Genomic DNA, 27150 nt, shown 5'->3' on the forward strand with positions numbered 1-27150 from the left:
GTTCTGTTTATTTTTGTGTTTTTTTTTCCCCCAAAAGATGCATTCTATATGTGTGTAAAAATACCCTTAATGTGCAGTGTCCTTCTTATGGTTAGGCTCTGTGAGATAATCTAGACATTTTCTCCCTTCTGAGCGTGAGGGTTTTCCTTCTTTCCCAACCCCCAACCCCTTTCCCCCCCAAATTCTTATTTCCCTCTATCCTCCCACCTCCTTGGCCACAGCTCTCTGAGAAGGGGCCTCCTCAGCTACAATCCTTTCCTGACAACTAACCTCCCCCCTTCTCAAATTGGGTTCCTTTTTTCCCCCCTCCAAATGGATAGATTATTTACATTTAACCTAAAAAATAGGACTCACTGACTGATTTCCCCACACACACAACCAATCTTTTATTTTAAATTGTTCTGCTATAGAAATAATCTTGGTGAAAATGCAGATGAAAATGAAAATATTTAATTTCCTCTATGTCTGTTTAGCCTCATTGATGCTACTCACAGAGATGTGGATGTGCTGTTACTGCTTTCTAACTCTGCCTACTACGTGGCCTAGTAAGTTGCTTATTGATTTAAAGCTTTTAATTGTTCGAGTACATTTCCTAGAGTTCATGACAAAAAAAAAATTAAGAATCTGTTTTGTTACATATTTTAAGAACTCGATTGAACTTTATATAACTTATATCACTTTTTCCTCATCAATTTGAAAATACAATTTTAGAATTAGTGTTTATAGTGTTCTTTAAGCATTTAGTATTATTTTGTTTTCCATGTTTTGTTGTACTCCACATTCATTATTGACTATATATTATTATACAGTGTACATTTCCCCACTGTTTAGCACTGATGCTTCCATTTTATTGCTATTAGGAATGATACAGTTGTCTTTGCACCAGTAATTGTATACACGCACACACATGCTTCTCTTTTAAGAGTATGATGAATTGTAATACTTCTATGGTTTATTGCCAGATCTCCAGAAAGACTAACAATGCCACTAGCAAATAAGTACTTCCCATTAGCCTTACCAGAATCAATTTTTTTTTTTTCTCTAAGTCATAGGCCCAGATACCCATTGGCATTAATCATATGGATTTTTTTATTCTTGATTCTGGATAGCAGATCTGTGTTATTCATAAACACATACCTTTAGTATACATATGTGTGTTTGCCTTTTTAGGTTAAGTTTTAGGTTTGTTGGTTTTGTTTTGTAAGTTTTTATGGAACAAATTATATTTTGTAATTGATTTTAGTGTAAGATCCATAAGCTGATTCTCATCTAGTTTTTAAAATGTTTAACTCTTTACCCCAGAGTGCGAAGGTTTTAACTGCATAGAAGTTACTACTAATATATCTCAGCTGCCAAGCCAAATATGCTTTTGATTGTAATCCTATTTTTACTCCCTTTCCCTTTATCCAGTTATGATGATGAAGTTGATAAAGTAAACCAGTATCAACGACTAAGTCTAGAAGACCTGGAAAAAATAGAAATAGGTAAATTTTAACATGCTAACCAAGTCCTAGAAAGCAAATACTGTTCTTCTGAGATTGGGTCACATTGTTTGAACAAACAGTACAATTTATTAGAACCAGAAAGGGATATTGATATTTCAAGTAGTCGATTTCTTAGGACTTTCTTCTATTCTTTAGAGATTAGTGATGGATGTGGTCTAATAACTGTTTATTACTTACCTTATGAAATTAACCCAAGGATCAAGAAAGTTTAAATATTTGAGACTGAAGAAGTTCTTTAACCTCATCAAATCAAATCACACTAAGCTTATATTTTGTGTACTCTCATGTAGAAGAGATAAAATCTGCTAAGTAACTGATGAGTAATTGTTGGTATTTTAAAGATACAGAAAAAAGTAAATTTTATGTGAGATCTTTAACCATATTCATTTGTGTTTTTAGGTCCTGAACCCACTCTCTTTGGTAAGCCGAAGTTCTCCTGCATGCGGTTGCACTACAGATATAAAGAAGCAAGTGGCTATTTCCACACACTGAGAGCTGTAATGCGCAATCCAGAAGAGGATGGGAAAGGTAATGAAGAGATGACAGTATTCAGTGGTAACTTTTGATCTGCTCTTTTAAGTCCAAGTGGAAGTGGGGACAGTATATACCGTTATAAATGGAACTTAGCTTTGTGCTTTGTAACCTTGAAATAGCCACTTTGTCCCCACAAAGCAGGGAAATTATTTGAACTGGTGTAGGTTGGGGCAAAGGTGTCTGTAATGGGAAATCTCGTTGGGTTTGGCCATACTTGAGTGCCAGGGCTTTATCCTACCACATATGCCTCTCATGGACAGTAGTCAGGGAACTCATTCACAGCTGTTGTCGTGGCATCTAAAATGGTGTTAGGACAAATGAGAATAAACTTTTACTTCCAATTGATTTGGTTCATTTGCCCTTTATTAACTCTTCTGTTAAAATTTGTTTCAGAACATAATGAACAAGAAGCAGTTTTCTATAAATTGTAGCAAGTAAACTTGTATTTGAATAAGACCGCAAATTTCATTTAGGGTTCTGAATTACAAGTACTATTTTTTTTTAGTATGTTTTTGGGGAAACTGGCAAGCAGTTGTATTTGGGTTTCAGATACCCTTCAGTGCATTGCAGAGATGCTACAGATAACCAAGCAAGCCATGGGATTAGATGTACCTATAATTGAGAAAAAACTTGAGAGGTAAGTGTACTACTTCAATTTTCTTAAGAATAAAGACCTTATTATCCAGAGTCTTACTTCTTTAAAAGTATTTGCAAATGAGAAGTCAAATTTGGGTAATGTATTGGTATTTAAACTGGGAAATACCAGATTTCTGTGGGTCAAAAAGTAAGACTCTTAAAAACGAGAAATACATTAGTTGTCACCATAATTTAAACAACTTTGAAACATTCAAGCTCTGATTTTCTCTCTAAACACCAGTGGGTTCTGAATTTGGGAAAAGAATGCCTGTGAAGAGATTATTTCACATTAAAATTTGGCTTCCCATCTGATTGTGTTTCATGGTCCACATTCAACTAGAGGAGAGCCATTTGGTCAGCCAGAGAAACATTGTTCAGTCTTGTGTTAGTAGAGAGTTGTTTCAGCAGCTCTTTAGCATCCTAATTTTTATGAAATTTCATGACCAGCAAGTCATACATACATACTGAGACGTGTGGCAAATAGCACTGTTTCTTGTATTTATAGCTGTTGTGAGGGATGCCACCTGAGAAAATCCTGTCAAATATCCCGTATCTTTTAAAATAAACGTAGGTAAACCACACGAAAACAAAAGGAAACAAACCCCCCTCCCACTTGAATTCAACCAAGTTGGAATCTGTGCAGACAGTTTGAGTTAAGATGCTATGGACTCCCATTTACAGTCTGTGCTGGCTTTGTTGGTTGTCGAGGTGGTCCATGTGGTAGACCCGCCCCGAATGGTAGCCACTTGCCTCTGTAGAGATCCCCTCTTCCCCTGTTCAGGCTCAGTTTACCTGTGGTCAGCCGTGGTCCGGGAACAGGTGATTCTCCTCCTGACACATTGTCAGGCCATAGCCTGATGCTCACAGTGACCACATCATTCACTTCATCTCAGCGTGTAGGTATTTTATCCTCTCAAATCCTCACCAGAAGGAGTGAGTACAGTACAGTAATAAGATATTTAGAGAGGACATTCATATAACTTATGACAGTATTGTAATTCTATTAATCTCTTACTCTGCCTGGTTTATGAACTTTATCACAGGTTACATATGTATAGGGAAAAACATGTAAGACATATAGGGTTTGATTCTACCTGTGGTTTTAGACATCCACTGGGGTCTTGGAATGTAACCCCGTAAATAAGAAGGAAACTGCTGTGGTTTGAATTTTGGGTGTGGTTTTGGGTTTTTTTTCTCAGAATAATGCACAAAAATGTAGGTTGAGACAGCCATTGAGAGGCTTCTCTCCTTTCCCTTTCCTTCCTCTACTGCTTCCCCTTCTCTGAACGCCAGAGAGAACCCTGTTGAAGGAAACATGCAGTAGTAATGATCAAATCTAAAGACAAAGTTTTGATCCAAAAGAACTCAACATGATTAATCCCAACTACTATGAGGAGCTTCACTGAGTAGGATTAAGATATTGCAGACGGAGTGTTTCCACAGGCTGGCTGGCTGGCTCTTCAGTGCACGGCCTGCTGGAGAACACGATGTGCAGGAGACTGCTTGCTGGACGGGGGTTAAAGTCACACAGCCGGGGCACGGTTCCCACTCAACATCCAGGGACAACTTGTCAATGTCATTTACAAAGGCTTCTGCTGCCAAGTTGTAAAATACTACACACCAGTTGCTTCATAGACTTAGTATCAGAAATAAGATATCTCATTAATCATCTTTTAATAGTGATTATATGGTAAAATATTTTGTGCATATATTAGGTTAAATACAATCAAAATTTCGGGTTTTTAATATGGCTAGAAAAACTTAAAACTACATATAGCTTATGTTTCTATTGTATAGTACTGTTCTAGCATCATGGATTATCTGATTTTGCCACTTAGCAGTGCACTGTTTCGGAAATTGGGCCCACTTCAAGTCAGCTTTCATTTATAGTAACTGGAACTGGTATATTGGATTTCACAGGGAGTTAACTTTTCTCTTCTTCTAATTGTAGGAAGAGCAGTAAACCTCATGAAGACATCATTGGCATCAGATCTCAAAACCAAGGCTCTCTGGCACAGGGAAAAAATTTTTTAATGAGCAAATTTTCATCTCTAAATCAAAAAGTGAAACAGACCAAATCTAATGTAAATATTGGCAATCTACGAAAGCTAGGAAACTTTGCCAAACCTGAAATGAAAGTTAACTTTCTAAAACCAAACTTAAAAGTAAATCTTTGGAAGTCAGATAGTAGCCTTGAAACTATGGAAACCACAGGTGTGATGGATAACAAAGTCCAGGCAGAGTCGGATGGGGAAGTGTCTTCAGAGAATGACTCCTACCACTCTGATGAATTCCTCGCAAATTCCAAGTCTGATGAAGACAAGCCGCTAGCTAATTCTTTAGAGAACGTAGGGCCAAGAGACTATGTTCTTCCTAGTTGTGGTATTATTGCTTCAGCACCTCGGTTAGGCAGTCGGTCCCAGTCCCTCAGCAGCACCGATATTAGCATTCACGCTCCTTCGGAGATTGTTGCTCATGGAAGTGGGTTTGGAAAAGGCCATGAGTCTCCTTTGAAGAAAAGTCCTTCAGCTGACAACATATACGTATTGACTGGTTTTGCCAAGCCTGTGGATATTTACTGCCACAGATTTGTACAAGATGCACAAAACAAAATGACCCAGCTGTCAGAAACAGGGTCTGTTTCTCAGCAGGCTAGTGAGGAAGGAAATCAAATGACCCATCAAGTTTCTAATGAAGAAACACAATCCGAATCAACAGAACAGACACCTTCTCGGCCATCTCAATTAGATGTGTCTTTTCCTGCAACAGGTCCCCAGTATTTGTCAGTTGAACCAGTGCATCCAGTTGTAGGTCAAAAGACCCCTGGCTCTGCATCCAGCATGCTTGAACTTGAGACGGGGCTTCAAGTAACTCCTTCTCCTTCAGAGGGCAGTAGCAGCAGAGCAGTCTCTCCCTTTGCAAAGATTCGAAGTTCCATGGTCCAGGTTGCTAGTATTACCCAAGCTGGGTTAACCCAGGGGATCAACTTTGCGGTGGCCAAGGTTCAGAAGAGCCCTGCAGAACCTGAAGTGGTGAATCAAGTCCAGCAAAATGAACTTAAAAATATGTTTACACAGTGCCAGACACGCATAATTCAGATTTAGTTTTTAGCCACAAAGAATCCTATGGCTTTTATTTAATCCAAAAAGAGGTTTCACATATTAGGCTATTTTAATCTGTACTGTCTTTGAAGTTAGGGATCACAAATTCTAATTATGTTTTTCGGGAAAGGTTTTAAAAGGAATCTGAACTTCAGCAGATTTCCAGATTTGAGAGCCAGAACAACAGAAGTACATCATCCTAGAAGGTGTAAATGTGAGTAGCTTATACACTACAGAGCAGCTGGTCCTTGAGAGTAGTTTGGGGATAATTACTTTGCGACATGACCACCTGCACCTATTTTGGAGTGGGGTGGATGGTGCAGTGTAGCGAGTAAACCCATGAAGGATGAACAAAGGACACGTGTAGGGGAATAGCATTTTTCATAATTTTGTCAGTTCATTCCTGTGTAAATACATTTAGTTCTTAGTGACTTTAGAGTGTTAACTAGTACGAAGCAGCATTTGAATATAAAAAATAACTAGTTTAGTTTTGATGGCTTAACCATTCCCTGTTATTTGAGGATTACTGGTACGACAGTCAAGAAAGGTATGCCCATTTGATCCTAATTTTCCCCAGTCTACTTAAATTTAAAATATTCTGCCCCTTGTACACCCAAAGTCTGGATTATGAAGACCTGTCAGTCATAAAGCCCGAGACACAAGGTGTGAATGAATACCAGCATCTATTTAATTTTGCCGTTTTTAGGAACGGAAGACTACGTTTACTGGGTATTGGTAATTATTGAAATGAGTGTTCAAGTTGTAATTTCTTGCAAGGGAACATTCCTTAACATCTTGTATAGGCTGTGACGGAATTGTTGAGATTTAGTGTGAAGCACAGTTGTACTAAAACTGATTTTATGGCTGTAATCCTGACCCCATGGCCTAAGAAAAGCCCGTACGAGGACGTTGCACACCTTATTCCAAACAAGTATCGGTTCGTCTGGTATCTTTAGAGCCTTACCCTGTTGAAGTGATTCTCAGCTAAACATTATGTCTGTTGTAACTTTGATAAGTATTTCCATATTTGTTATTTATTAGTGGTATCTTTTTTTTGAAGTGTCAAATCTTGTGACTATTTAAAATAAAATAACATTGTAATTTAGAGTGACCATGTGTATGAGAATTCCTTGAATAACATTTTAAACATAATGGTTGATTTCTAAAGCAGATTTAAAAATTCGTAAGATCAGTACGCTATGACTGAACACTTGGGTCTCAGCCCTTTCAGTATTTTCCTCTTTTGTTGATATGACTTTAAAAGTGAAGTGTATCACCATCAAATTTCGAACACCCAAACACTGAAACCAAAAGCTTTATTCTGTCCCTAACCAACTTTTCCTGAGTCTCAAAAGTATTAAAGTGTCACACAACAGGAGAGAAAATATAAGCAAAGGTCAGGTGGTACAAGCTTCATGAAATTCCTTGCAAAGAGATCTTTGAAAACTAAAAAGGCGGCAACATTTAATTCCAGTCAGGGTAGTATGTTCAGTTTCCTGGTGATCCAAATAGGAATAACCAACTTCACCTTCCAGTGTGCGGGCAACAGAGAAAAGAAAAGGGGTTCTGAAGCCCAGAGCGCCAATCTCCTACCTGGTGGGACACCTGTAGGAAGACACCACGCTGCATCAGCTCCCACAGTTAAGCTTACAACGGTTTTCCACCAGGAAGGTGTTGGATCTTTTCCCATACGTCACAGGGTAACTCTTACAATTCATGAAAAACAGCCCAAAGTACTAATAATTTGGGAAGTTTTGTTTATTTCAAAGAGGGTTTTCCTTTCAAGGGAACTTTTCTGCAAGATGAAGCAAATTATTTACTTCTCTTTGGTAAATTACAATTCACATTGGCACAATAATCACACGGTAACTAATCTACTTGAATTTTATTTTCACAAATCCAGTTGAGTCTTCATTTTTATTTCTAAAAGGTTAAGGAAGTCTAGCCTACCCGTTATAAAAATGAAAACCAGTTAGAATTCTAAATATAAACAGATTATTTACATTAGTTTATAAAAATAGATTTGAGTTTAGGAAAAGTTAAACTAGTAATTTTCACTTCAGTTCATTAGGCATAATGAATTCCTTGGTTTTCAAGGCTGACCCTGGTTTCCTTGTTCAGCAATGTCGATTTGGAGTGGGAGGGGAAACAACACCCACAGAATCATTTAACTGATCTCCTGTTTCCCACTAGGTAAACTAACTGGCTTTAAAAAAAAAAAAAAACAAAAACAAAAACAAATTAATCTTTATACGTAACTGCTGAGAGCTTACATAAAGTAATGGTCAAAACTTTCCAAACATCCTTTATGCCACAATTACACTGCTGTACTGTATTAAATTGCTTTCTAGCTATGGATAATGATATTTTTGTTACCTTAAAAACCTTTATGTTAAAACTAATTGGTCTGGGAAAAACTTACCTATAGCTTTATTGGGTATTCCTGGATTAGCAGATAATGTTCGTTGAGCTAACACATCTGCAACTAATGGAAAAACTTACGCAAAAGTTTAAAATCCAATACAATCATCAAAGCAACTAAATGACAATTATGAAAACAATTTAAAACTTTATTTTCTACAGAAGGCATATTTTAAAAAGTTAACTGTTTGCTTTCTTCATACTTGGGCAACACAACCTATCCTAGGGCAGCATTCCCTTAAGTCCCATAAAACAGTGGTTCCCAAATGCACGAGGGGTGAAATGAGAAAAATAAGGACAATGTGGTGTTTTTTTCCCAAAAAAGCTGTGTTTATTCCACTGAAAGGACTCTCATCCTGAGACTCCTTTTATGAAGAAGAAAAAAAAAGTGATAATACAGTGGTTTCTTTCAGATTACTTGGCAAAATACATTGGCAACCCTGTCCCTCAAATTTTCGGAAATGTTACTACTGGTCCATGAAATCCAAAGGTCTGGGAACCACTGCCATGTAATAGACTAATTTTGCAGGTTATTAATAACTGTTAAGTGGAAAAAAAAAAAAAAAACTTCTGTGGTCCAACGTTTGGGAAAGGATGCTACAGAATTTCACAGTCATGTGAATTAATGGCCGGTACACCCCATTCCCCAAAGTTGGACCACTAAACACATTCAGACCCACCGTTAATTGGAAAGACATTGTAAAAATCTGAACAACTCCTCTGACTTTGGAATTCCAACAATTTTCTTCAAATGAAGTTGACATCAGCATTTCAACAGAGTCTGACCTACGACTTAGCTGAAACTTAAGGAAAAGGTATCAGCAACATTATCAATATTAAACTTTTAATATCAAATACACTTTTGTACATTGTTACTAATTTATATAATTATAAAACAATCAAAAGCTCCATAAAACCAGTAAGGTAAAAGCCCTTACTGAATATTATATAAACTTCAGATGTTACCAGGCTTGATTTCAGGAAAAGTCATTGGTGTCTGATACAAATTATCTACAAAACAATGTGGTATAAATGGTACTTGAATTTTACAATAATGTGGCTACAATCTGCCCAATACTCTCAGAGGTGTCAGATCTTCAAAGTTCATTTCCATTCACACATTTCTGCTGTTGAAGCCTGGTTCTTCTTAAAGACTCTAACTGCTTTGCTCTTAGCCATCGTTCTCTTGACAGTGTGGTCTGACCGGCACTGAGAGACAGGAACCTGGCACGAAACACAGAATTGGATTTAAGTCTAGACTGAGGACAGTAACTAGTTCTTAAAAAAAAAAAAAAAAAAAAAAAAAAAAACACCACCTAGGAATACTGGGCCAGGGGTCAAGACCATCTGGTAGCTTACACACAAGTCAGGAGCCAAGTAAGACTTCCGTAAAGGGATCTTTAAGGTTTAGAGAAAAAGCAAAACCTGTTCCACTGAAATGGTCACTGGCCAAACACAATCCCCCCCCTCAATGCCCTTCACATGGTATTTTAAAGGAAAAACATTTTCCATTTGTAGAAACCTGCCTCAGTTACTCCTAAAAACTGCGAGGTTCATACAGAGTTTACCGAAAAAGCAATTACGGGCAGGTCCTACTCACCGAGCCACGATGAGCAGCTGGTGGAGATCGTCAGCAGTGATGCTCTGAGGATCGTTCTTGCGCATCTCCACAAAGTCATCTTCAACTGCCTGTGACAAGAGAGCAAGTGGCCTTTAAAACCACGGCTTCTGAGGAAACGATGTGCATTATGTAGGAAAAGCAAAGTAATGCAGTCAGTTGGCTGATGTGAAAATGAGGAAGTCAGCCCTGCTGCTTGGGCGGCGGAGAGGGCAACGGACTGGGAGCCACCCCTCCACAGCCTGGGGCTCCTGGGCGAGCACCTAGGTCAGCAATGGGCACAGTCAACCGTGCAGTGATGTCAGAAGTGGCAGAGGGAGGGAGGATCTGAAAATTCTTTCCACCATTAAAGGGGACAAGAACACTAGCAAGAACTATCAAAATGTGCTTCTTCAAAAGTCTGAAAACTAACCAGAATACAGGCATCATATGTTCAAGACAGAACACTGGGCTCTGAGGCATTTTAGTTTGCCCTACCCACCCAACCCCCAGCCTACACCCCCAAAAAGGGACCGCCTGGCAGCCACACGACAGGGTGCTTGCAAAGCAGCACTCCTGGAGATCCGTCACTCTCTGCTGGTTCCTTGTGAGAACCCACGTGCAAAGCGTCTTTACTCAGCCGGACTCTATGAACAGCCTCTTCCCCCCCCCCCCCCCTTCCCGGGGAATTTATCAAAAACAATCCGAAGCAATTACTGATCATCCTGGCTGCCTCACGCACTGGGTAACAGTTGGGGCAAATAAGCAGCTAACCAAAACCCTTAAAAGAAAAAACTAGGAAATGAGAACTTTTCCCCTCCAAAGCCCGCAAAGGACACATCCATCTCTAAGTCCTCCCGAATGCAGAAGGCCGCATGCGTGCAAAGGGCCGAGCATGTACTCCGATCAGAGCAGGCCCTCAGGGGCAGCCCGGGTGGCTTGGCGGTTTGGCGCCTGCCTTCGGCCCAGGGCGTGATCCTGGAGACCCAGGATCGAGTCCCACATCAGGCTCCCTGCATGGGGCCTGCTTCTCCCTCTGCCTGTGTCTCTCTCTCACTGTGTCTTTCATGAGTAAATAAATAAAATCTTAAAAAAAAAAAAAAAAAAAAAAGCAGGCCCTCAGCTACTCCGTCTGGGTAGCCTTTTCTGTGCAAGCAGAAAGAGAAGGGATGGTCACAGTTGTCAACTGCGTGGCAGTGTGTCGAAGGCCTACCCCGTGGAGACACAGAGCCCTGGGCTTTGACTGGGAGACCTGCTTCCAGACATCTAACGAAATTCACTCACTGACTGGCCTCTAAGCTAACAGAGCAGAGACTCCAGGACCTACACACAAAGGATATGTTTCCAAGAGTTCGTTCAGAAAAGTCACTAAGCATCAAGCAACAACAAACCCTAGGGAGGGGAAGGATCCACCAGAGCAGAGCTAGCATATCATTTAAACACCTGGTTTTGGGGCGCCTGGGTGGCTCAGTGGTTGAGCATCTGCCCTCGGCTTAGATCGTGATCCCGGGGTCCTGGGATCGAGTCCCACCATCAGGCTCCCTGCATGGAACCTGCTTCTGTCTCTGCCTCTCTCTCTGTGTCTCTCATGAATAAAAAAATTTTAAAACAACAACAAAAAAAACCCCTGGTTTTCAAAACAAAAACAAGGGAGACATAGAAACAAAAAACAATGTCTGGATCGTTTCACTGGAAACAAAGAAGTAAACAGAAACAGTCCTTGAGAAAGCCCAAATATTGGACTTGCAAGACAAAGACTTTGAGTCAGCTCTTTAAACATATTCAAAGAACTAAAGGAAACCACATTTAAAGAGCTAAAAGAAAGTATGAGAATAAGGTCACATCAAATAAAAAACAACAAGAGGTAGAAATCACTTATTAAAGATTTTATTTATTCATTTATGAGACACAGAGAGAAGCAGAGACACAGGCAGAGGGAGAAGCAGGTTCCATGCAGGGAGCCCGACATGGGACTCGATCCCAGGACCCTGGGATCACCACCTGAGCCAAAGACAGATGCTCCACCACTGAGTCACCCAGGTGCCCCAACAGAAATTATTTAAAAAGTAAACAGGTGCTTGGGCAGCTCAGCGGGTTAAGCATCTCTCGGTTTCAGCTCAGGTCATGATCTCGAGGGTCGTGAAATCAAGCTCTATGTTCAATGGGGAGTCTGCTCTCTGAATAAATAAAAGTCTTTTAATAAAATTAAAGGCAAATAAAAATTCTGAAGCTGAACACTGTAGCTGAAATTTAAAATTCACTACTAGAAACTGGGCTCAAAAGCAGCTGTGTGCAGCAGGCAGAAAAAAAAGTCTCAGCAAACGTGCAGAAAGGCTGAGTGTGAATGGCCAGTGTGTCCAGAAGAAAGTATAAGGGAGGAGGAAAAATGAACAGAGCCTCAGCTACTTGTGGGACACCATCGAGTTTGCCAACATCCACCTACAGGCATGCTGGAGGGAAAGGAGGGAGAAAGGGGCAGAAAGAAATGTAAAGAAATGACGGTCAAAAACTCAGCAAATTTCCTCAAAACTTCCCCAAGATGGACAGTAACCCGCACACCCAAGAGGTTCAATAAACTCCAGTAGAAGAAACTCAGAGATCCAGACCCCCAGACACGTCACAGCTGAACTCCTGTCAAAGGCCAAAGAGTGTCTTGAAAGCACCAGAGCAAAAGGACTCAGTGCGCACAGGGGTCTCGCCTCAGCCGCGAGCACACCCCTCACCAGAAACCCCCGCGCCAGAAGGCAACGGGAGGACACACGTGAAAAGCGCTGAAAGAAAAAGTCTATAAAGCAAGAACTCCACGTCCAGTACAACTAGTCTTCAAAAACGGAGAAATTCAGACATTCCCAGATGGGCAACCACTCGGCAGAACTTGTCACAGCCGATGTGCCCGACAGGAAGCACGGAAGGACCACGGGGAAGGGAACCACACAGGGAAATACCCAAGCGGTACAAAGGTCTTTCTCCTCCTAACTTTTTCCCTCCGATTTAAAGACAGGAGCGCAAAGCAGGACTGTAACCGCGCGGAGGAGCGCCGCCCACGTAGGACACGAGCTCGGCGCCAGTCGCGGTAAGTGGAACGTGACCAAACCGTCTAACTCAACACGGGAAATCGTTGGTTTCACCCCAGACACACCTTGGTTATCTCATCGGAAATGCTGTAGTCCAGGAACCTCAGGAGGGTCAGGTAGATGCGGAACTTGTTGAGGACAGAGGGGAGCACGGCGGACAGGAGGCTGTCGGTGTACTCCTCCATGTTGGGCGGGATGAGCTGGGGCTCCAGGTGGATCTGGCAGTCTGCCTACGGAGACCAACGGGACGCGGGGTTTCCCACGTTCCGAAATTAATCCAAAATTTCGGGAGGAGGCTTCATCTGTATCAGCCCGCGTAGCAATCGAGAAATACTTTTTATTACCGGAGGGGGGACACTTTCTAACATTCGTTTACAAGCACCGTGACTCCCTCGGCGACAATTACAGAGGTGAGCGTTTCTTTGGTTACTTACATTTCCGCAGGAAGAGCAGTAAACACACAAAAAGGTAACCAACCTCTAAAAACCAGCTAATTAAAATGTTTTCAAGGCTTTCTTAATCCTGGAATATGTGTACGTCTTACTGATCTGTCTAGAAACCACGTAAAGCAAATCACACTTTCCCAGAGGAAACTTACCCGGGGGCCATTTCATTCTCGTTCACGGGCAGTTTCTCATGAATCACAGTGAACATCAGTTTACAGAGAAACTCTACACCTTTTAGACAACGGGGCGTACTTCTCATCATGAAAAGACACAATTAAAAGCTCCCTGCATCAGTCACTCTGATGATTTATCAGAGCATTTCACCATAAAGCATAAAAATAATTACCATGTCATCAGGAACATTTTTAAATGTCTTAAAAGGAATTCTGAACTATTCCTCACGTAAGATTGGCAGAGACAATAGGACGGAGGCAGCAAGAACAAAGGTCTAGATGTGAATCAGGCAATTTACAGAAAGCTTCTACTTTCTCTGCCTGGGTGTGGGAGCTGCTGCTACCGACAGCTTTCCTCTGCTCGTCTTGGGATTCGCCGTATCTGGTTCTTCACAGGTTTTCATTCCCACAGCGGGAACAAAATAATCAATTCTCTTACTGATAATCAACAGCCCCAATTCTGAAACAAGTTTAACTCCTCAATAATAAGCCATACCAAGAAACAAAAGAATACAGGTATCTTTCCAACGTAACCTCCCTCCATCTTAACATGTCTCCTCGTACCGGCAGGAGTGATCTCCCCTCTGAAGTAATAAAAACATTAATATTGCAGGGGAATTCCATCTGGTGGTAACTGAAGTCATAATCCACCTTCTGCCAAGTTATTAGGTTGCTCAGGGCAGTCACATTATGAACACCTGAAAAATAAAAAAATAGTAATTTTTTAGTCATTTGATTTTAATCACCTAAACAATTTGGTTTTATTGATACTAATTGTAAGACATGAAGTTTCTACTGCTTTAAAAAGTTATCTCAAGCACTGTTCGACCTCCTAAGCTAAATGTTCACTAAGTAATAGGCTTCAGACAACACTGGTCAAGCTAAACAAATGTATTTTGGGGCCAGGACCTCCTAAAATCTAATCTAGCATCTGGTATGCAACTAGGTACAAGATAGGTTCCCAGTAAGTACAATCACTTTCTATGTGACGTGTACAGGTCTAGCACAGTATGGTTGAACTAAAATGATTTTTACGCATAGAGATAAGATTATTGAGTTTTACGGATTTTTATACTCATCTGTGCCTTATTAAGTATACCCAGTCCACACTATTTTTTTCCTTCTACCTTTACTTCTTGAACTTACCCCCCAATAAAGTGTAGTCTTCTACTAAATTTTTTTTTTCAGAGATTCTTTGAAATAAAAAAATAAAAAACTTCATATTGGGCAGTTAATGTTTTATTAGATCTTCTCTACACTTTTCTCTTTCTTTTTTTTAAAGATTTTATTTGTTCATGAGAGAGATAGAGATAGAGAGAGAGAGAGAGAGAGAGGCAGAGACACAGGCAGAGGGAGAAGCAGGCTCCATGCAGGGAGCCCTATATGGGACTCCATCCCAGGACCACAGGATCATGCCCTGAGCCGGAGGCAGATGCTCACCACTGAGCCACTCAAGTGCCCCTACACTTTTCTTTTTAGCTAATATATGACTGAAGGCATAATCTCCTCCTTTCTTAGCCTTAAAGAGCTCCTTGCCACATCCTTGTCCTGTCATCGTACTATTTTCATACTAGGACAAAACACAGCCAATGTACACAATTTCTAAGTCTATAATATCCACATTACACTAATTCATATGGCAAGCCTTGATCCAAAATGCTTGTGAAATAGAAGTTTGTCTCTGATTGGTGATCCTTTTATTTAAAAAAAAAAAACAAACTTTATTTTTTTAATTTATGATAGTCACACAGTGAGAGAGAGAAGCAGAGACACAGGCAGAGGGAGAAGCAGGCCCCATGCACCGGGAGCCCGACATGGGATTTGATCCCGGGTCTCCAGGATCGCGCCCTGGGCCAAAGGTAGGCGCCAAACCACTGCGCCACCCAGGGATCCCTGATTGGTGATCCTTTTAAAAGTCAATACCAGATCTGGCTTTCATGGGAGATTAGGAATGAAGAGACACACTCAAGTCCATACCTGGTGTGTCCAGCTGCCCTTGTTCTAGGAGAGTTTCATCAATCACAAGGGAAGTGTTGTTCGGTAGCTGGAGGAGCCCACTGACCAGGCGATTGGCTGTATAGTCTTTGTGGGGGATGAATTTCAAATGGTTCATGTTCTCTATAGTCATCTGCAGACGAAAAGACTGCGAAAAGAAATTTTTTAATGAGCAAGGAACAAAGTTTCCCTGTTTTAAGGAAGTACATATATGGGGTTAAATACTTTCCGTATGTGTGTAAGGAAAGATCTTATATTAATTTCTAAGGCTATAGTTTCATGGTTTCTTGAGCTCCTAGAGAAAAAATCTTACATATCCACCTTAAATAATAAATCTACAACTTAAATAAGAACTTCACTAATTCTGTGAGCTGCTTTACTCTCAACTGTTTTGTTCGGTATTCTTAAAAAAATAATTTCGATTTTACCAGGAAACGAGAAACAAACAATAGATAATTCAGATACATTTACCAAACATTCAGAAGCTCAACTTCTTTTACCTACCACAACCACAGGATAGCAATGTAGAAAGTATTTATTTATTCAAAATGAGCAAAGTGGGGAAAGAAAAGCTTAATTTTCTTCTGTGTTCCTCAAATTAAAATCACATTCACTCATCAGACTACTGCGGACCAGGAAACAAACTGTCCTAAGAGAAGCAGGGGTACAGACCACACTGAGCAGGTGCCAGCGCTGGGGGTCCTGTAACCTGCTGCAGACTACCTCCTCGTCCGACCTTAGCACGGTACAGTCTCGGTCAGTGCACATCACTCCGTGTCCCCGCTCCGAGCCCACCACTCCATGCCCTCTGTACCCAGCGTCACACTCCAATCTCCCTTCCTATCACTCCAGCCCAAATAGTAGTACGTGTGCGAAGGTGGAAATTGGGGTTAGGGAGGAGGGTGCTAAGGAGAAACTCTCAGAACGGACAGGATTATTGTACTATGGCTCAGTGATTCAAAGAAAACGGGCAGGGGGCTAGGACCACATTCTAGACAGAAGAAGTCTGTCTAAATACAGGGTGGCACACAGCAGGGTCTAGCTGCACGTAGCAGAAGCAGGTCGATCACAGTACACCCACTGTGAAAACTAAACAAGATATTAACCAGGCAAGTGTTCAGAAAAAGTTTGGTGCTAGACATAAACTCGCAAGAGGAATGTAAGGGAGTGGGATATGTAACAATGAAGAGTAAAACCCACAAATCTACTACAAAGCGATGAAAAATAGAACAAGGAAATACCTCACCACGCTACAACCCTGAGCATCAACCACAGAGAATTTTCACATTTACAAACATAATCTGTGTCCTACTTATGCATGCTAGGCTGCTGCTTGGACTTCACCTCCTCCCCTTCTCCCAGAACTCGGTCCACACTGGCCACACTGGCCTCTGCTGGTGGGCCTCAAGTGTGCCGAGCACACCACAGCCTCAGAGCCGTGCTTGCTCTCCCTGCACAGGATGGACATTCCCTCCAACAGAAGCATTTGGCCTGTTCCTACGCTTGCAGCAAGTCTCTCCCTGAATTCCCTGAAGGTGAGACCTTCCCCCCACACTGTATACCTGAGGTACTCCACTCTAGCCCAGACTCCCTAGCCCCCCCACTTCCCCTGCACCTTTACTGTTCTCCATGGCACTTCAATGACATATTCTGTATTTACTTTTTATTAGTCAGATTTCAGAATATTATGATAGAAGGCCATTTCAGTAATTCCCAAAATGTGGTCCAGGGAACTCCGAGGGAGTGGCTGATACATTTTATGGAGTCCATGAGATCCAAAGCATGCATGGATAAAAGACCCAATCAATGTGCAAGGCAGAACAATGGATTTACAGTAACAGAGTATGAAAAGTTCCTTGAGGAGATTACAGATTTCACACTTGCAACTATCCTTTAAAAAAATGCCATGTGACCAGTTTTGGTTTGGTATCAAGGAATATCCCATTATTCAAAGAGGTCAGCTCTCCTTCATGTACTTCAATCAAAACATCCTATCACAAAAGACTGAATGCAGAAACGATTTGATAATCGTTTATCAGTGGTCTTCTATTAATCCAGATATTAAAGAGACTGGCAAAAATTTATTTATTTATTTATTTATTATTTATTTATTTATTTATTTATTATTTATTTATTTATTTATTTATTTATTTATTTATTTTGAGATTGGCAAAAGTTTAAAGCCAGGTCACTTTATGACTTGGGAAAATAGCTATTGTTACAAAAATATTTTATGTTCATATGTAATTATTTTCAAGAATATTTTGGTATATCTTTAGTTTTATTTTCTACTATGGTAAATTGATAATAAAAACACAGATAAGGGATCCCTGGGTAGCTCAGCGGTTTAGCGCCTGCCTTCAGCCCAGGGTGTGATCCTGGAGACCCGGGATCAAGTCTCACATCAAGTTCCCTGCATAGAGCATGTTTCTCCCTCTGCCTGTGTCTCTGCCTCTCTTTCTCTTTGTCTCTGTCTCCCTCATGAATAAATAAATAAAATCTTTTTAAAAACCCAAAACTTTAATCTTAAAAATAAAACAAAACCCACACAGATAAACTATACCTCTTTGAGTCAATTTTTTGTGTCAAGTGAGTTAAGGAGTGTGAGAAATGCTGGTCTGCTTGGTCTACTGCTGTTTAAGGGCCTTACCCTCTAATAACATGGTCACATGAATGATCTATTTTAACCTCCTAAATCTCCAAAATAAGACATGATCAGCATTGCCACTCACATGACTAGTCAGAAGCAATTCCCTCGTTCCCAATGTTTCACTACCACACAAACCCTGCATTCCATCTGCCCTGGCAAACAAAGGCAGTGTGACTTTGCAAACAGGAATTAAAACTGGGGTAATGGAGAGAAAGATCTTTATTACCTAAACTAAATGAACCATGGTCCTCTAATTTAGGCTTATTTAAAGATTTAAGATTTTAATGCACAAAAATGATACCAAGTTGCACAAACTGGCATCAACCAAGAATATAATTTTAAGGGATGTACTTGCAATCGTGCCATTAGAGTCCTAGAAACTTGTGCTAAGGCAATAAAAGGCAAGTGAAATGTTTAGGGGTGAATATGTAAATTATGGGACATGGCAGGCTATGTCCTCTTTAATAAGATTATTAAAATCTCAAAGTTAAACACTTGAGCTGAAAAGACAATTAGATGGGTTTTTAAAGGATGCTCAGGTTTTTTTTAAATTTTTAATTTGATTTAATTTTTATTTTTTTTATGCTAAATAACACGTTTTCATTTTCCAAAACACTAAAATAGCACACGGCGGAGTAATTTAGGACACAAATGGAGAGAGGCAATGAGTAACCCCGAAAATGGTTGTCTTACTTTAGGACTCCTTAAAAACTCATACTCTGAGGTGACCTTGATTGGAGTTCTCAACAACCAGAGGGGTTACCTCAGAAAAAAGGTTAGTGTATAAGATACCTCCGCTCCTGGAAACTGGAAACGTTCTACAGGGGAAATACGAGGTCTGTCTCCCCCTACCTGAGCTACAGCAGATGGTCTCAAGCTTGTTTTATTTCAGGTGACAGGGCTAGGGCTCCTTGTTTGAGAAAGGATTATACTAAAAGGACACTGAATATTTCAACTTTCACCATAAGGACTCCATTTAAACTGCATTTCAAGGGGAAGGAAAGGGATGTGACAAAAATCAAATTTTGCTGCTGACCAAAATTCGATAGAACGCAGAGATGGTGGCAGCTCACAATCACGTCAGGCAGGGCTGAGAGCAGGTAGGGAGGGGCTGACTTGTATATAAACAGGCACTTTCACCTGATGATCAAACAGTCTAGGGAGACGGTATCTGGGACAGTAGCCCATTAGAATGAACGCTGAAGATACATAAAGAATTTTGTTAAATCTTTACATTGTAACTTGACATTTATATAGGATGTATTAATGTTCTTGAAAAGGTATCCCAATATTGAATGTCTTTCAAGCACAAGATAAAACATGTTCAAAAATCTCTCACATCAACCAACTTCCCATGAGTTCATCTGATCATACAAACTGAAGCAGAAACTTCATGGCTGCCCTGTTGGCATCCAGACTCAGTGTGAAAGAAATCATTATAAGACAACTTTTAAAATTAATCTCACTATTTTTTTATTGTTCTGCTTGTACCTTAACTATGGCATAATGGATTTGCTACTTCAAAAGCTGGTAGAGCCAGTAACCCCAGTGTTATCTGCAGATGGTTTGAGGTACTTTTTATACTTGAAAGCATTTTTTTGTATTCTACTATTTGTTTTGAAAACACAGGCTCTGAATGGCCACGGAAAACACATATTGTCACATCATTCAGGAAAACTTCGGGGCATGTGTACAACAGTGTAAACAGGACGAAATGCAAGCAAGACAGTTCCAACTCAAAGCCTGGCCCTTCTGGCAGAGCACTTGGCGGTTCCTCCTCAGACATCCCCATTCCTAACCTTTTCTGACAGCACAGTCGTCCTGACCCCCAAGGCTCTCCTTTGTGGCACCATACTCTGTGGCTGTCGATTGCCCTTGGCCCCTAGGTTTTTTGTTTGTTTGTTTGTTTTAATGTATTTTTTTTGAGACAGTGAGCAGAGAAGAGAACACAAGTGGACCGGGGAGGGGCAGAGGGAGAGGCAGAGGGAGAAACTGGTTCCCCACCAACTGAGCTACCCAGGCGCCCCAGAGTGTTCAGATTTGTAATAAATATTTATATTGATCTTACTGCTGGAACAAGATGTTGAATGATCCGGTACAAGTGTTCTGTGAAGGTACTATTCCGTGGGCAACCACTCAAGTTAACTGTGAATTTTCCCAGTGGAAGAACGTCTCTTCTTGTATACCTAGATAAAAAGATACCAACCAGTAAGATATTGATGATTTTCTGATTTCCATCAAAAAGCAAACAAAGATTAGCACAATACTGTCATTAAAAATAAAGCAAATTGGGATCCCTGGGTGGCTCAGCAGTTTAGCACCTGGGTCCCAGGATCAAGTCCCCACATCGGGCTCCCTGCATGGAGCCTGCTTCTCCCTCTGCCTATGTCTCTGCCTCTGTGTGTGTGTGTTTCTCATGAATAAGTAAATAAATAATAAAAATAAAGCAAATTACTCTGATCAGTTCATTTATCAGAATAACAGCAATAAAAATAATAGCCAGTACTTATATATGAGCACTGAGCATGTGCTATAGGGACTGTTCAGAGGGCTTAAATGTCTCATTTAATTCCTAGACTCTCTGAGGCAGGTCATCTTCGCTGTACAGGTGAGAAATCTGAGACAGAAATCTGAAGTAACATGCCCGAGTTCACACAGCAGGATGCAGGAGAGCTGGATTTGAACCTACCGACTTTGGCTCCAGAGTCTGTACTCAACTGTTATATACAGCGATCTGAAGTCCCAACCAAGTGAAGGTCTGCAGTACAAAGATGTTGACTGCAGTGTCATTTACAGAGGAAAACTAGGAAATCTAACAATTATGGAACTAGCACAACGGTCTATAACAAAATACTGTATAGCCATTACAGTTCATGAAGTTCATGAAGAATTACAAAACAAGAATGTTTAAGATAGGGACACCCTGGAATCTCTGGGTGGCTCAGCAGTTTGGCACCTGCCTTTGGCCCAGGGCGTGATTCTGGAGTCCTGGGATCAAGTCCCACACTGGGCTCCCTGCATGGAGCCTGTTTCTCCCTCCTCCTGTGTCTCTGCCTCTCTCTCTCTCTGTGTCTCTCATGAATAAATAAATAAAATCTTTAAAAAAAAAAAAAGATAGGGACACCTGGGTGGCTCAGCAGTTGAGCATCTGCCTTCAGCTCAGGGCATAATCCTGGAGTCCCGGGATCAAGTCCCACATCAGGCTCCCTGCATGGAGCCTGCTTCTCCCTCTGCCTACGTTTCTGCCTCTTTCTCTCTCATGAATAGATAAACAAAATCTTAAAAAAAAAAAAAAGAAGAAGAAGAAGAAGAATGTTTAAGATATGTTAAATGATAAAAACAAGACGTGGATCCATTTAGAGTACGATGGAGATCCGTGTAGGAATGTACACATACGTAAACAAAAAAGATGAAACGAACATGAGCCCAATGTGTTACTGGAGATCATCTCTAAGTGGGTGAGATTACAGACAATTTCCAGTCTCCTCATGCTCCTGGAACTTGCTGAAGACACAAGTTATTTCTGAAATCAAAAAATAAAGACCTGCGGTGGAGGGGAAAGGAGGTAAAGCACGTCTGCATACAAGTTAGATGTGTGTACACTGGGCCTTGCAGAGCGTTAGGATGTATAAACAGAGAATTCAGAATGCAAAAAGAATAAAATAGCTCATTTTACTCATCAGCTAGATTCTTTGTCTGATTGTGGCTCTTGTATTTAAGGGAGACAAACAAAAGGTTAAATGTAAAACAAAAAAATGGACAAAGGAATTCGTGATATCATGTAATACTTATTACACTGAATGAATAAAAACCATTTGATGACGAAAATAATCAACAGTAGCAGAGAAGTTACCCGAGAAACCTTCCTGCTCTCTTCCACTTTCAACAAAACCCCCACCTCCCCTGCCTGCCGCCAGGAATATAGCACTTACACTGTAGAGATGAGATGCAATATCAGGTATTCAGCAGCCAAGCTATCTCCCAGAAGGGCGTGAGTGAGGAACCCAAGCAGCTCTGCTCGGATGGGGGACAATTCGGACATGAAACCTGAAACAACTAGAGAAGGGAGGGAGACCACACTCAGAACACACATACCAGTTCCTCCCCAGTGTCTCAGGAACAAAGCACTCAAGTCTGTAGACAACTAGTGTAGACTTAAAATATTGGTCGTTAAGTGATGCCAACATTCAAAGTAAGACAGCTTGTCAACTTTTGGGCCTCATTTTAATAAAGAAAATTGACATAAAGGAAAATGGGCCAGAGTCACAGAGATCGCTAGATTAACCTGAGCAACGAGGAACTGACCGGCTCAGCCCCACCGTAAGCACACGGCACACGCAGCTCCCAACATGCGCAGGGCTAACGGTCTCTGGGTCCCGAGGCCTCAGCACTTACACTTACAGGTTTTGCTCTCCTCCTTGTTAAGGCAGGCAGGCAGTAAAGGATTGATGTGCTGTAACTTCTGAGCTAAAACCACATGAATTCTTGGCACTAATGAAGCAGGAGGACTGTGCACTCTCTGCTCCTCGGCAGTGTCTGTGCATTCCATCGGATCCAGGAGCGAAGAGGCATCCCTACAGAGAGGAGAAAACTTCAATTCATAGGCACAGCTCTGAAAATGAGAATTCAAGCCAAGAATGGTTCCACCTGTACATCTCCTCAAAGAATGGAAAATGGCTCCTCATGCTAAATTGTCATGCCACATAGACATCAGGTGAATCAGGTCATATGAGGATATGTATGTATTCTTCAAGAACAAGAACACTTTGAGGATGCTAGAACTACAACTAATGGGACAGAATGCATCACTGATAAAGAGTATCTGTGCTTGGAAACCACCTTATCAGCTGAGACATGAAATACTTCACAGCTTGTCTCAAAAACTGAAGTCCTTTTCTCAAAAGCCATTAGGTATCTATTATTCAGTGTGGAAGATCCATTTATCTCTTATTTTGCTAACTGGTTTTCCTAAATTTTATTCTTCCATTTCACCTCCTTGAATAGTGAATAGTCAAGCAGTGAAAAAATGACTTTTTCAGATTTGCTAAAAAATTAGCAGACGATTAACTCATAGTGATATGACTGAAACAAATCACTAAAACGTTTCTAGAACTTCAGACTTTACCAGCTGCTCTACAGAGTCCCCAATTTATACTGCTGCCCTCCTTACACGCAAGGACGATGACAACTTTTACATGGTATGTACTGCGCATTGGGCAGTGTTCTTTGCTGGGCACACATCAATTCATTAACGCCTCACCTACCCTCATCTACAATGAGGAATCCACATGGCCAGTTAAAGGGCCAAACCAGGTTGACAACTCAAGCCATCGGATGCATCTGTGGATTAAGCGGCTTCAACAAATGAAGTGACTAAAGCAGGAAAATCATAATCAGAAACCTCCAGGACAAGCAATCTGCTACACACACACACACACACACACACACACACATATGTTGCTGCATTATATATGTGTGTGTGTGTGTGTGTGTGTGTGTGTATTTACAGTTGTTTAAAATTTCTGTCCCCCGCCCCCTTTTTTTTTCTTATGGTGAAAAGTAAACTCTTCTTATAGGGAAACCAAGATCAATGTCCAATACTCAACAAGAAAACTGTTTTGCGTGAGGGGATATGATCCCACTCTTGGCAAATTCAAAAGGAAACAAGAGAGAATGAGAAAGACTTGGGTTTTCAGGATATATTGTTAAATGGGGTGAGAAAGTATAAAGAATACATATTACCATACCACCTTCATATAAAGGGGGGATAGAACATACACATGTCTACTTATTTTTGCAAAAAATATAAGAAAGATAAAAGCAGAGACAGGTTGGTTCCCTATGGAGGGTGAGTGGGAACAGGGCAGGGGGGGATGACACCCCTACCTTCTTTGTATGTAACTGTGTTGTGGGCAACAATGTCAACGTTTTCTATACTTAAAAAAATCAAAACGAGGATGGACAAGGATAGACGAGAAACTCTAATGTGAAACGCAATAGAAACAAATAAGCTTAACTACATTAAATGAATAATGAGCCAAAGAACCAAAGGAGAAGAAAAGGACTCACTCCAGGAACTATGGACACAGAACCCTGACTATAGACTTCATTTTAAAATAAAAAGAAGTAGAAACCATTCTTGAACTCAAATTATGAGGTTTTTTGCAGTGGCATAGATTACCAATTCTGAAGTTGCCTTCTCTGTGCCATGGAATATATGGGGAATAATGGAGTCAAGCTTCTTTCTGTTAGGAGTTACAAATAATGTGGAGGGAGAAGGGAGGACATGTGCACGTGGAGCTAGAACTAGAAACACTGTGAATTCATGGTTCTGATAGAGAGACTTATTAATACATAAGAAGGGTGGCTGGGGGCTCAGTCGGTTAAACATCTGCCTTCGGCTTGGGTCACGATCTCAGGGTCCTGGAATCGAGCTCCACGTCAGGCTCCCTGCTCAGCGGGGAGTCTGCTTCTCCCTTTCCCACTCCCCCTACTTACATGCTCTAACTCTGTCAAATAAGTAAATAAAAATATATAAAGATGTATGGGTAAATAAACATTCATTTATTTGTATGCATACAGTGTATATGTATATACACTTCCTAGCACTGTCCACTAAAAAGGCATAGAAGCAATACCAATCCTAGAACCAATGAGCACACAAGCACTCACATCGTGACTTTAAAATTCCTCACTAAAAGAAACTGATGCGGGATCCCTGGGTGGCGCAGCGGTTTGGCGCCTGCCTTTGGCCCAGGGCACGATCCTGGAGACCCAGGATCGAGTCCCACGTCGGGCTCCCGGTGCATGGAGCCTGCTTCTCCATCTGCCTGTGTCTCTGCCTCTCTCTCTCTCTCTCTCTGTGTGTGACTATCATAAATAAATAAATAAATAAATAAATAAATAAATAAATAAATAAATAAATAAAAAATAAGTAAAAACTGATGCTTAGAAAAATAGCTGACACTGCAGTTGGAGTATGGATCGGACAAGATGAGGTTGAAACAGCATAATGTGTCAGAAAAGATATGTTCAAAAATGAGGTCATGTCAGCAAGGCCCCAGAACATATTTACAATGACTCCCACTAGCCAAATGAGAAAATTTGAATCTCAAGTACCAGACTAACATCCGTGCTGATATAAACAAACTACTTAAATAAACAAGAGAGAAGGGAAATCTCTCTTCCAACAAAATGCCAATAAACTAGTGTAGAAGGAATGACTGAGAGATAAAATCACCATGAGAGTAACAAAACTGACTCAAGAATCATCAATGCATAGGGGTGTCTGGGTGGCACCATCAGTTGAGCATCTGTTAGTTTCAGCTCAGGCCTTGATCTCAAGGTCATGGGATCAAGCCCTGTGTTGGGCTCTACACTCCGTGCAGAGTCTGCTTGAGATTCTCTCTCCCTCTACATCTGCCCCTCCTACTCTCTCTAAAGTACATAAATAAATCTTTTTAAGAAATCATCAGTGGATATTAAAAAAAAGCGATGAAATGAGAAACTGGGTATTTATGTAGTCTCCAAGTATCTCCTTCCAAATTGCTTATTTTTACAAAGTAAAAAAACAGAAACCTTATAAGACAGAAACCTGACAGATGTCACCTTAACAAAATGATCAAAATTAGTATCACTAGTAATGGGGCACACGGACATTATGTGCCTCCTGATAGGACAGCCTGAATCTAATGAGGAAACGTCACACAAACCCAAACTGAGATATTCTACAAAGTGACTGGCTGTCCTCTTCAAAGGTGTCGAGGGTCTCTGACATGTGACAACACAGGAAGACAGCCATCTACAAACCAGGAAATGGGCCCTCACTAGACACCAGACATAGGTATGTCAGCATCAGCACCTTACTCTTGGGACTTCCCAGCCTCCAGAACTGTGAGAAACAAATTTTTGTGAAGTTTAAAAAAAAAAAAAGGTGTCAAGGCCAGGAAAGACAAAAGTTGAGAACTGTTCCAGGTGAGTGAAACATATGACCCTATGGATCCTGGATCAAGGAGAAGGAGGAGGAGGAGGGAGGAGGAGGAAGGAGGAGGAGGAAGAAGGAGGAAGAAGGAGGAGGAGGAGGAAGAAGGAGGAAGAGGGAGGGGGAAGAAGAGGAGGGAGGGAGGAGGGAGAAGGAGATGAGGGAGAAGGAGAAAAAGGAGAAAGAGGAGGAGAAGAAAAGAAAAAGGAAAAAAGAAAAAGAAAACAGAAAAAGAAAAAAAACTCACAAGAAAGAACCATGGCCCATGGTATGGACCATGAGTTAGTGTATGGTGTGTTTAGAGCAAATTCCTCATTTTTTATAACTGTACCCTGACTTTACAGGAGAAAGTCTTTGTTCTTAGGAAATAAGGACTCAAGTATTTAGGGAATAATGTATGCAACTTACTCTCAAGTTTTGCAGAAAAATACATGTGCGTATACACATATGAATGACAGAACAAATGGGATACCAGCGTTCACAACTGCTAACTCTGGGTAAACGGAGAAAGTTCTTTATAAATATCCTCCAATTTGTCTGCAAGTTTGAAATTAGATCAAAATAAATTTACCCAAAAAAGAGCAAACAGACTCACCTTTCATCATTATTTAGTATACTTAGTACAGGATCCACAGACAGGACACCATATAACTCAAGAACGTCATTGACTTTGAAACAATCCCAGTCTTCATATACCTGATAGGAGATCATATAAAAATCACATTGTTAGGACCAAATAACACCAAAAAGTCATAAAATATTAGTGTTAAGGTAATAATAGTATCTTAGATTTTTATCGGTCAGGAAATGGACCTTAAAGCAACTCATTTATTTCATAAATTGAAACCAAGACAATAAAGTACTAGCCTAAAGTCATTTTCCTAGTTAGCAATTAACAACTAAAACACAGGACTCCTGACTCCTGGACCAAGGTCTGTTATCAACGCACTACACTACTTCGAAGAAAAGGCTTTCCCAAATGATGTTGATCAATTAACTTTAGAGACATGCATTATCAGGTACCTGGGTAGCTCAGT

At 40.7% G+C, this 27150-nt stretch overlaps 2 protein-coding genes across 5 annotated transcripts in view; one reads left to right on the top strand and one right to left on the bottom strand.

The window, feature by feature from the left end:
• Window positions 1–6881, top strand: part of INPP5F (inositol polyphosphate-5-phosphatase F) — an 87312-nt gene extending 80431 nt beyond the window's left edge. For both annotated transcript variants that reach the window (XM_049103637.1, XM_025467426.3), the window contains 5 exons: window positions 474–545; window positions 1411–1484; window positions 1905–2033; window positions 2589–2676; window positions 4627–6881. In XM_049103637.1, coding sequence (XP_048959594.1) covers window positions 474–545; window positions 1411–1484; window positions 1905–2033; window positions 2589–2676; window positions 4627–5779 — 1516 coding nt within the window. In that variant the 3' untranslated portion in view covers window positions 5780–6881. The remainder of the gene's footprint in view (window positions 1–473; window positions 546–1410; window positions 1485–1904; window positions 2034–2588; window positions 2677–4626) is intronic.
• Window positions 6882–7516: 635 nt separating this feature from the next.
• LOC112672427 (minichromosome maintenance complex binding protein) overlaps window positions 7517–27150 on the bottom strand; it is a 49682-nt gene continuing 30048 nt past the window's right edge. For 2 of the 3 annotated variants that reach the window (XM_025467428.3, XM_049103638.1), the window contains 9 exons: window positions 26709–26809; window positions 22528–22706; window positions 22065–22188; window positions 20201–20318; window positions 15465–15630; window positions 14052–14185; window positions 12934–13098; window positions 9798–9886; window positions 7517–9421 (listed from right to left, as the gene is read on the bottom strand). In XM_025467428.3, coding sequence (XP_025323213.1) covers window positions 9295–9421; window positions 9798–9886; window positions 12934–13098; window positions 14052–14185; window positions 15465–15630; window positions 20201–20318; window positions 22065–22188; window positions 22528–22706; window positions 26709–26809 — 1203 coding nt within the window. In that variant the 3' untranslated portion in view covers window positions 7517–9294. The remainder of the gene's footprint in view (window positions 9422–9797; window positions 9887–12933; window positions 13099–14051; window positions 14186–15464; window positions 15631–20200; window positions 20319–22064; window positions 22189–22527; window positions 22707–26708; window positions 26810–27150) is intronic. The other variant, XM_025467429.3, reaches the window with a different exon arrangement.

The sequence above is a fragment of the Canis lupus genome, chromosome 28 (assembly GCF_003254725.2).
Source record: "Canis lupus dingo isolate Sandy chromosome 28, ASM325472v2, whole genome shotgun sequence".
Lineage (NCBI taxonomy): Eukaryota > Metazoa > Chordata > Mammalia > Carnivora > Canidae > Canis > Canis lupus.